This window comes from Macaca nemestrina, chromosome 20, assembly GCF_043159975.1.
Source record: "Macaca nemestrina isolate mMacNem1 chromosome 20, mMacNem.hap1, whole genome shotgun sequence".
Taxonomy (NCBI): Eukaryota; Metazoa; Chordata; class Mammalia; order Primates; family Cercopithecidae; genus Macaca; species Macaca nemestrina.
Genome location: NC_092144.1, coordinates 63,870,349 through 63,880,725, shown reverse-complemented (window position 1 = coordinate 63,880,725; position 10,377 = coordinate 63,870,349). Strand labels below are relative to the sequence as shown.

At 48.4% G+C, this 10,377-nt stretch overlaps 1 protein-coding gene across 8 annotated transcripts in view; it reads left to right on the top strand.

Annotated features, from left to right (window-relative positions):
• Positions 1 to 469: 469 nt before the first annotated feature.
• Positions 470 to 10,377, top strand: part of LOC105497023 (NLR family pyrin domain containing 12) — a 32,440-nt gene continuing 22,532 nt past the window's right edge. For 6 of the 8 annotated variants that reach the window (XM_071087764.1, XM_071087760.1, XM_071087762.1 and 3 more), the window contains exons 1-2: positions 470 to 967; positions 10,162 to 10,242. In XM_071087764.1, the coding sequence (XP_070943865.1) occupies positions 679 to 967; positions 10,162 to 10,242 (370 nt within the window). In that variant the 5' untranslated portion in view covers positions 470 to 678. Of the gene's footprint in view, positions 1,073 to 10,161; positions 10,243 to 10,377 lie in introns of all 8 variants that reach the window. The other 2 variants (XM_071087766.1, XM_071087765.1) reach the window with 2 other exon arrangements.

The following is a 10,377-nucleotide window of genomic DNA, read 5'->3' as shown; positions in this document are numbered from 1 at the left end:
CCTGGGAGGTAGAGGTTACAGTGAGCCAAGATTGCATCGCTCTGGGCCACAGAGCGAGACTCTGTCTCAAAAAACAACAAATTCTCCCTGGAAGAGGCGCAGTCACAGTTTTTTGTTTGTTTGTTTGTTTGTATTTTTTTTAGTAGAGACGGGGTTTCACCAGGTTAGCCAGGATGGTCTCGATCTCCTGACCTCGTGATCCGCCCGTCTCGGCCTCCCAAAGTGCTGGGATTACAGGCTTGAGCCACCGCCCCCAGCCGCAGTCACAGTTTTGATGATACCCTCTGCCACACACACTAGTGAAACAAGGAAAACAAGAGGAAGGCGGAAAGACAGCGACTGTTGTGTCAAGAGAGCCGGGAAGAGACAGCAGAAGTGAAGCTCATTTTCATCAGCCAAGTGGCTCCTAGGATTTCTTAATCTCCCCCTGACTTCCTGTTCTCCACCCAGAACACCCATTGGTGAGTGGGGCGGGGCAGGAGGGAGCTGAAGAGTGAGAAAGCCATTATTTCAGCAAAAGGTTTTTCCTCCCTCTCTCAGTCCTCGAACTGCTGGCTCAGCCTCTCCGCCCACCACCTGTGAACGATGCAATGGAAGGTGTGCTGCGGTCGCCCCGTGTCCCGTGCATAGGAACATCTCAGCCTCCAGGTCCTCTCCTTCCGGGCTCACGGCACCCCCATGCTACGAACCGCAGGCAGGGACGGCCTCTGTCGCCTGTCCGCCTACTTGGAAGAACTTGAGGCTGTGGAGCTGAAGAAGTTCAAGTTATACCTGGGGACTGCGACAGAGCTGGGAGAAGACAAGATCCCCTGGGGATGCATGGAGATGGCCGGTCCCCTGGAAATGGCCCAGCTGCTCATCACCCACTTCGGGACAGAGGACGCTTGGAGGTTGGCTCTCAGCACCTTTGAACGGATGAACAGGAAGGACCTGTGGGAGAGAGGACAGAGAGAGGACCTGGTGAGGGGTAAGGAGGTGGCGGGACAGGCAAGGCTAGAACCCCAGCGGCGTGTGGTGACTCTTGCCTGTAATCTCAGCGCTTTGGGAGGCTGAAGAGGGCAGATCACTTGAGGTGAGGAGTTCAAGACCAGCCTAGACAACATAGTGAGGCTGTGTCTCTACCAAAAATCAAAAAAATTAGCCAGGTGTGGTGGTGCATGTCTGTGATCCCAGCTTCTCAGGAGGCTGAGGTGGGAGGATCACTTGAGACCAGAAGGTCGAGGCTGCAGTGAGCTATGATCCTGCCACTGCACCCCAGCCTGGCTGACAGAGTAAGACCTTGCCTCAAATATTAAAAAAAAAAAAAAAAAATATATATATATATATATATATAATCCCTGAGCCTGGGAGATCTGGAATATATATATATATGTGTGTGTGTATATATGTGTGTGTGTGTGTGTGTGTATATATATATATATATAAATTTTTTTTTAAGAGATGAGGTGGCCAGGTGCAGTGGCTCACACCTATAATCCCAGCACTTTGGGAGGCCAAGGCGGGTGGGTCATCTGAGGTCAGGAATTCGAGATCAGTCTGGCCAGCATAGTGAAACTCTGTCTCTACTAAAAATACAAAAATTAGCCAGGTGTGGTGGCACACGCCTATAGTCCCAGCTACTTGGGAGGCTGAGGCAGGAGAATCGCTTGAACCTGAGAGGTGGAGATTGCAGTGAGCTGAAATCGCACCACTGTACTCCAGGCTGGCCAACAGAGTGAAACTCCATCTCAAAAAAAAATTTAAAAAGAGATGAGGTATCCTTTTCTTTTTGAGACGGAGTCTCGCTCTGTTGCCCAGGCTGGAGTGCAGTGGTACGATCTCCGCTCACTGCAACCTCCGCCTCCTGGGTTCAAGCAATTTTCTGCCTCAACCTTCTGAGTAGCTGGGATTACAGGCACCTGCCACCATGCCTGGCTAATTTTTTGTATTTATATTTTTTGTAGAGACGGGGTTTCATTATCTTGGCCAGGCTGCTCTTGAACTCCTGACCTCGTGATCCACCTGCCTCAGCCTCCCAAAGTGCTGGGATTACAGGCGTGAGCCACTGTGCCCAGCCAAGATGAGGTATCCTTATGTTGCCCAGGCTGGTCTTGAACTCCTGGGCTCAAGCAAGCTCCCACCTTAGCCTCCCAAAGCACTGGGATTACAGGCATGAATGATCACTGCTTGGCCACCAATTCCCTTTTCTTTCATACTAATCCCTGAACCTGGGAGATCGGGAATTCTAACTTACACACGCACACATCTATATCTACACAAAAATTTCAACTTTTGCCGGGCACAGTGGCTCACGCCTGTAATCCCAGCACTTTGGGAGGCCGAGGCGAGTGGATCACAAGGTCAGGAGATCGAGACCATCCTGGCTAACACAGTGAAACCCCATCTCTACTAAAAACTACAAAAAAAAACTTAGCCGGGCATGGTGGCGGGCACCTGTAGTTCCAGCTATTCGGGAGGCTGAGGCAGGAGAATGGTGTGAACCCGGGGGACAGAGCTTGCAGTGAGCTGAGATCACGTCACTGCACTCCAGCCTGGGCGACACAGCAATACTCCATCTCAAAAAAAAAAAAAAAAAATTTCAATTTTTATTTTAGATTCAAGGGGTACATGTGCAGGTTTGTTACATGGGTGTATTGAGCGATACTGAGATTCAGGGTAAGATTGATCCTATCACCCAGGTACTTGAACATAGTACCCAATCGTGAGTTTTCCCCCCTGCCACGAGTCCCCAGTGTCTTCCCATCTTTGTCCACGAGAACCCAGTGTTTATCTTCCACTTAGAAGTGAGAACATGCAGTCTTTGGTTTTCTATTCCTGCATTAGTTTGCTTAGGATAATGGACTCCAGCTGCGTCCATGTTACTGCAAAGGACATGATTTTGTTCTTTTTTATGACTGTGTACAGAATTCTAATTTCATCCCTTTGGTCTTTGTTCATGCTGTGTTCTGTCTGGAATTTTCTCCATCTTCTTTGCCTGGAAAAGTATTACTTACTGAAAACTTGAGGCCATTACCTTCTCTAAAGAATTTACTCCTCTTCCCCCACCTTCTGATTCCTCACTCCCACCACTCTGACTGCCTCAGAAACCCCACTTCTGTGCCTCCTTAGCACTCTTGGATTTCTTTTATTATATCTTCTATCTCATAAAATAATCACAATGGGCCAGGCGCGGTGGCTCAAGCCTGTAATCCCAGCACTTTGGGAGACTGAGGTGGGCGGATCACCTGAGCTCAGGAGTTCGAGACCAGCCTGGCCAACATGGCGAAACCCCGTCTCTACTAAAAATACAAAAAAAATTATACGGGGTGGTGGCGGGCGCCAGTAATCCCAGCTAATCTACAGGCTGAGACAGGAGAATCACTTGAACCCAGGAGGTGAAGGTTGCAGTGAGCAAAGATCAAGCCACTGCACTCCAGCCTGGGTGACAGAGTGAGACACTGTCTCAAAAAAAAAAAAACATATATATATGATTTATATTCAGACACAAGCTCAAGAGATAATACGTGCAAAGTGCTTGACACAATTCGGAGCAGGTAGTAAAGGCTCAGCACATGTGGCCCATTGCCCATTGCCAAAGTGGCAGAGATGGGACTTGAGCTGTGGAATTGGTTTTTTAAAAATATTTTTATTTTTTAGAGATGGGGGTCTCACCATGTTGCCCAGGCTAGACTCAAACTCCTGGGCTGAAGTGATCCCCCTGCCTCAGGCTCTTGAATAGCTGAAACTACAGGTGCGCACCACAGAGCCCTGTTGGAGCTGTGGTTTTTTTGCTTTGTTTTGTTTTTGAGACAGAGTCTCACTCTGTCGCCCAGGCTGGAGTGCAGTGGCGCAATCTTGACTCACTGCAAGCTCTGTATCCCGAGTTCCAGCGATTCTCCTGCCTCAGCCTCCTGAGTAGCTAGGATTACAGGCACATGCCACCACGCCCGACTAATTTTTGTATTTTTAGTAAAGACGGGGTTTCACCATATTAGTCCAGTTGGTCTTGAACTCCTGACCTCAGGTGATCCGCCCACCTCGCCTCCCAAAGTGCTGGAATTACAGGTGTGAGCCACTGCACCCTGCTTGAGCTGTAGTTTTTAATGTCATTTTTCACCTGTTTTCTCTACTGGGAACTGGATGCCTGAAAGGCAGAAAGAGTCTGGACTCCCGTGTGTGATTCTCTGAGACTAAAGTGTCTGGCTAGGGCTAGGAACCGAGTAAACTTTGGTGAACATTTGCTGAATGAGTAAGCAAGTCCTGCCAATAACGGGTTATACACAGTCACTTCTGCAAAGCTCAGTGACTCATCATTAATGAGGTGTGACGGTAGCAGTGTGCTGGGAAACATCTCTGTGAAAAACAAAGTCTTTAATGACTCTGAAAAAACCAAATGTACTTGTTTGTAGCCTGCCTGCCTTCCTTTCCTTCTTTCCTTCCTTCCTTCCTTCCTTCCTTCCTTCCTTCCTTCCTTCCTTCCTTCCTTTCCTTCCTTCCTTCCTTCCCTCCCTCCCTCCTTCCTTCCTTCCTTTCCTTCCTTCCTTCCTTTTTCTCCCTTCCGTTCCCTTCCCTCTTCCTTTCTTTTCTTTATTCTTCTTTTCTCTCTCTCTCCTCTCTCTTCTCTTTTCTGTCTTTCTTTTTCTCTTTCTCTTTTCTCCATCACCCAAGAGACGGAGGTTGTGGTGAGCCAAGATCCCGCCACTGCACTCCAGCCTGGACAACAAGAGCAAAACTCCGTCTTAATATACATACACATACACACATATATAATATATATATGTATATTATATATATATTAGCCAGGTGTGGTGGCTCACGCCTGTAATCCCAGCTACTCGGGAGGCTGAGGCAGGAGAATCACTTGAACCCGGGAGGCGGAGGTTGCAGTGGGCCAAGATCGCACCACTGCACTCCAGCCTGGACGACAAGAGCGAGACTCTATCTCAAAAAAAAAAAAAAGAAAAGAAAAAAGTATCAATGTACTTGTCATTTTGTATAATTATATCTAAATGTAAGTGTTACATAGTTATTTTAAGAAATGGAAATAATGTACAAATATAGAATCAAAAGTAAAGTCCCACTTTTCTCCCTCTTCCGCCTGAATCTCTCCCAGCATTGACAATGCGTAACCATTTGCCGAGCGTTCTTCTCCGGACTGCATCCGTTTAGTCTACTAAGAGGCAGCTCAGCGTTCCCAAGGAGACAGATGTCTAGCTTTGCTCTTTCTGTCTGTGTGATGCTGGAGAATCGATGTGCCCCTCTGGGCTTCCGTCTCCATCTGTAAAACAAGGGCATCCGACAAGATTGGCAGTTCGCATGTGAATGTGCATAAGAGTCTCTCAAGACCCTTGTGGCCAATGGGGAATCCAAGACGCCCCAACCCTAGAGATTCTGATTCAGCAGGTCTCAGGCACCAGGAATCTGCATTTTGATGTGGGTGGTTCTCGCGGCATGCCTAGGAAACACTGAAGGAGAACATCTCTGAGGCCTTTCTCAGCTACGATTTTCAAGAATTACCTTTTTTACTTTTATTTATTTATTTTTTTGAAATGGAGTCTCACTCTGTCACTCAGGCTGGAGTGCAGTGGCACGATCTTGGCTCACTGCAACCTCCACCTTCTGGGTTCAAGTGATTCACCTGCCTCAGCCTCCCGAGTACCTGGGACTACAGGCGCCCGCCATCACACCCGGCTAGTTTTGTATTTATAGTAGAGATGGGGTTTCACCGTGTTAGCCAGGATGGTCTCGATCTCCTGATCTCACGATCCACCCACCTCAGCCTCCCAAAATGCTAGGATTACAGGCGTGAGCCACCATACCAGCCTGGATTACCTTTAAAAAAAAAAAAAAAAAAAACTATGGCCACACCTATAATCCCAGCACTTTGAGAGGCTAAGGCAGGCAGATGACTTGAGCCTAGAAGTTTGAGACCGGTCTGGGCAACATGGCAAAACCCCGTCTCTACAAAACTGGGCAGGCACAGTGGCACATGCCTGCAGACCCAGCTACCTGGGAGGCTGAGATGGGAGGATCACTTAAGCCCAGGAGGTGAAGGCTGCAATGAGCCAAGATCATGCCACTCGACTCTAGCCTGAGGAACACAGCAAGACCCTCTCTCTCTCCAAAAAAAAAAAAAAAAAAAAAAAAAAATATATATATATATATATATATATATATATGTATTGTCAACCAGCTGCAGTGGCTCATGCCTGTAATCCCAGCACGTTGGAGCTGAGGCAGGCGAATCACTTGAGGCCAGGAATTCGACAACAGCCTGGCCAACATGGTGAAACCTTGTCTTATCTCTACTAAAAATACAAAAATTAGCTGGTCGTGGTGGTACATGCCTGTAATCCCAGCTACTCCAGAGGCTGAGGCAGGAGAATCACTTGAACCCGGGAGGCAGAGGTTGCAGTGAGCCAAGATCACACCAGCCTGGGCGACACAGTGAGACTCTGTCTCATAAATGAATAAATAAATAGTGCTAAAATACACAAAACATGAAATTTGCCCTCTTAACCTTTTTTTTTTTTTTTTTGAGACGGAATTTAATTCTTGTTGCCTAGGCTGGAGTGCAGTGGCATGATCTCAGCTCACTGCAACCTCTGCCTCCTGGGTTCAAGCAATTATCCTGTCTCAGCCTCCCAAGTAGCTGGGATTATAGGCATCTGCCACCATGCCCAGCTAATTTTTGTATTTTTAGTAGAGATGGGGTTTCTCCATGTTGGTCAGACTGGTCTTGAACTCCTGACTTCAGGTAATCCATCCGCCTTGGCCTCCCAAAGTGCAGGGATTACAGGCGTGAGCCACCACACCCGGCCTCCTCTTAACCATTTTTTTTTTTTCCTTGAGATGGAGTCCTGCTCTGTCACTAGGCTGGAGTGCAATGGTGCGATCTCAGCTCACTACAACCTCTGACTCCCTGGTTCAAGTGATTCTTCTGCCTCAGCCTCCCGAGTAGCTGGGATTACAGGCATGCGCCACCACGCCTGGCTCATTTTTGTATTTTTTGTTTTGTTTTGTTTTGTTTTTTTGAGACGGAGTCTTGCTCTCACGCAGGCTGGAGTGCAGTGACACGTTCTGGGCTCACTGCAAGCTCAGCCTCCCAGGTTCACGCCATTCTCCTGCCTGAGCCTCCTGAGTAGCTGCGACTACAGGCGCCCGCCACCACCATGCCCAGCTAATTGTTTGTGCTTTTAGTAGACACGGGATTTCACCGTATTAGCCAGGATGATCTAGATCTCCTGACCTCGTGATCTGCCCACATCGGCCTCCCACAGTGCTGGGATTACAGGTGTGAGCCACCGCACCCAGCCTTCATTTTTGTATTTTTAATAGAGACAAGGTTTCCCCACATTGGTAAGGCTGGTCTTGAACTCCTGACATCAGGTGATCCACCTGCCTTGGCCTCCTAAAGTGCTGGGAATACAGGCGTGAGCCACTGCGCCCGGCCTCCTCTTAACCATTTTTAAGTGTGCTGCTGAGGATAGTACATTTACACTGATGTGCCTTCAATCTTCAGAACTCTGCATCTTGCAAAACAAACTGGATACCCATTAAACAATTCCCTATTTTCCCCTTTCCTCTCAATGATAACCTTCTTTAATTAAACATTTTTGAGTGGCCAGGTGCGTTGGCTCATGCCTGTAATCCCAGCACTTTGGGAGGCCAAGGTGGGCGGATCACCTGAGGTCAGGAGTTTGAGACCAGCCTGGCCAACATGGTAAAACCCCATCTCTACCAAAAATACAAAAATTAGCCGGGCATGGTGGCCCACGCCTGTAATCCCAGTTACTCGGGAGACTGAGGCAGGAGAATCACTTGAACCTGGGAGGTGAAGATTGTAGTGAGCTGAGATCACACCATTGCACTCCAGCCTGGGCAACAGAGCGAGACTCTGTCTCAAAAATAAATAACATAAAATAAATAAAATAATAAAATAAATAAAATAAAATAAAATAAAATAATAAAATAAAATAAAATAAATAGTGCGAGATGACTGAATATACCAGAGCCAGCACTGAACAGATGAAAGACAACAGTTTAGGCCAGGCACGGTGGCTCACGCTTGTAATCCCAGCACTTTGGGAGACCAAGGCAGGTGGATCATGAGGTCAGGAGTTCAAGACCAGCCTGGCCAACATGGTGAAACTCCGTCTCTACTAAAAAATACAAAAATTAGCTGGGTGCAGTGGCGGGCGCCTGTAATCCCAGCTACTCAGGAGGCTGAAGCAGGAGAATTGCTTGAACCCGGGAGGCGGAGCTTGCAGTGAGTTGAGGTCACGCTGCTGCATTCCGGCCTGGGTGACAGAGCAAGACTCTGCCTCAAAAAAAAAAAAAAAAAAAAAAAACAGACAGACAACAGTTTATTAGTCACACAGACTCACAGGGAAGGTGTCCCTGTATGCCAGGAGGGTCACACAGGGTATTGTACTTGGGAACATTATGAAGCTACAGGGACTGTGGGGGGCGGGCTGTGTAGTAACAGGAGGGTGGGGTGCCTCCTGGCTCTTTCAAGATGATGTTCTTTGCTTTCATGAATCATTTCATGGACTAGCAACCAGCAGGGAGGTGAAAACTTGTCAGAGTGAGGACCAGATGGGGTGCCGCTGGCTCAGCTGATGGGAGAACTCGCTGGGGGAAGTCTTTCTCATGGAGTAGGGAATATACCAGGTGAGAGCATAGGAACTCACCCTTAGGACTTTGAGGGCCTTCTGAGGACCAAAGATGCCAAGGAAGGACTCGACGTGTAGAATCTTATGACGTATCCAGACAAAGACCTTTTTGGGGCTGGGCACGATGGCCCACACCAGTATTTCCAACACTTTGAGAGGCCAAGGTTGAAGGACTGCTTGAGGCCAGGAGTTCCAGACCAGCCTGGGTAACATACTGAGACCTAATCTCTACCAAAAAAAAAAAAAAATTAAAATATTTTTAAGAGACAGAGTCGCCGGGTGCAGTGGCTCACACATAATCCCAGCACTTTGGGAGGCCGAGGTGGGCGGATCACGGGGTCAGGAGCTCGAGACCAGCCTGACCCACACGGTGAAACCCCGTCTCTACTAAAAATACAAAAAAATACAAAATAAATTATCCAGGCATGGTGATGCATGCCTGTAGTCCCAGCTGCTCAGGAGGCTGAGGCAGGAGAACCACTTGAACCCAGGAGGCAGAAGTTGCGGTGAGCCAAGATCACGCCACTACACTCCAGCCTGGGTAACAGAGCTAGACTCTGTCTTGAAAAAAAAAAAAGATAATGGATGAGATGTGGCCTAGAGCTGACAAGGGAGGAGTCCAGACTGACTCAGAACTTCCCAATCAAAAAGATTGATTGGGCCCGGGTGCAGTGGCTCACGCCTGTAATCCCAGCACTTTGGGAAGCCAAGGCAGGTGGATCATGAGGTCAGGAGTTCAAGACCAGCCTGGCCAACATAGTGAAACCCCATCTCTACTAAAAATACAAAAATCAGGCCGGGCGCAGTGGCTCACACCTGTAATCCCAGCACTTTGGGAGGCCGAGGTGGGCGGATCATGAGGTCAGCAGATCGAGACCATCCTGGCTAACACGGTGAAACTCTATCTCTACTAAAAATACAAAAAATTAGCCAGGTGTGGTGGTGGACGCCTGTAGTCCCAGCTACTCAGGAGCCTGAGGCAGGAGAATGGCGTGAACCCGGGAGGCCGTGAGCCGAGATGGCGCCACTGCACTCCAGCCTGGGCGACAGAGCAAGACTCCATCTCAAAAAATAAAATAAAATAAAATAAAAAATACAAAAAATAGCCAGGCATTGTGGCGCACAACTGTAACGCCAGTTACTCGGGAGGCTGAGGCAGGAGAATTGCTTGAATCCGGGAGGTGGAGGTTGTGGTGAGCCGAGATCGTACCACTGCACTCCAGCCTGGGCAACAGAGCAAGACTCTGTCTCAAAAAGAAAAAAAAAAAAAGACTGATTGGATGGATGGAGGTGCCAATGACCATGAGGGGGACCCAGGAAGGAGGGTGGGCTACAAGGAACAAGGGATGAGCTGTTTCCCACACACAGCCTTTGCAGTGACTACAGAACATTCTGGGGTGTGGATGAGCAGGGAGTTATGCAGGCATTTTGACGTAATCGCAGCTAATATGACGCAGTGCTGCTAGCCAGATGCGTACTAGTTCATCTTGCACAATTTCTTTTCCAGATACCCCACCTGGTGGCCCGTCCTCACTTGGGAACCAGTCAACATGCCTTCCTGGAGTCTCTCCTGTCACTCCAAGAAAAGGTGAGCCTCAAGCCATGTACCCACATGTATTTGTCTACACAGAGGAGAAGACCCCACGGAGTGTAGGCCAGGCACAAATGCATGATTGAGGAACTCGTGGGGTGGATTAATGACACCATCAAAGGGACAGTTTCC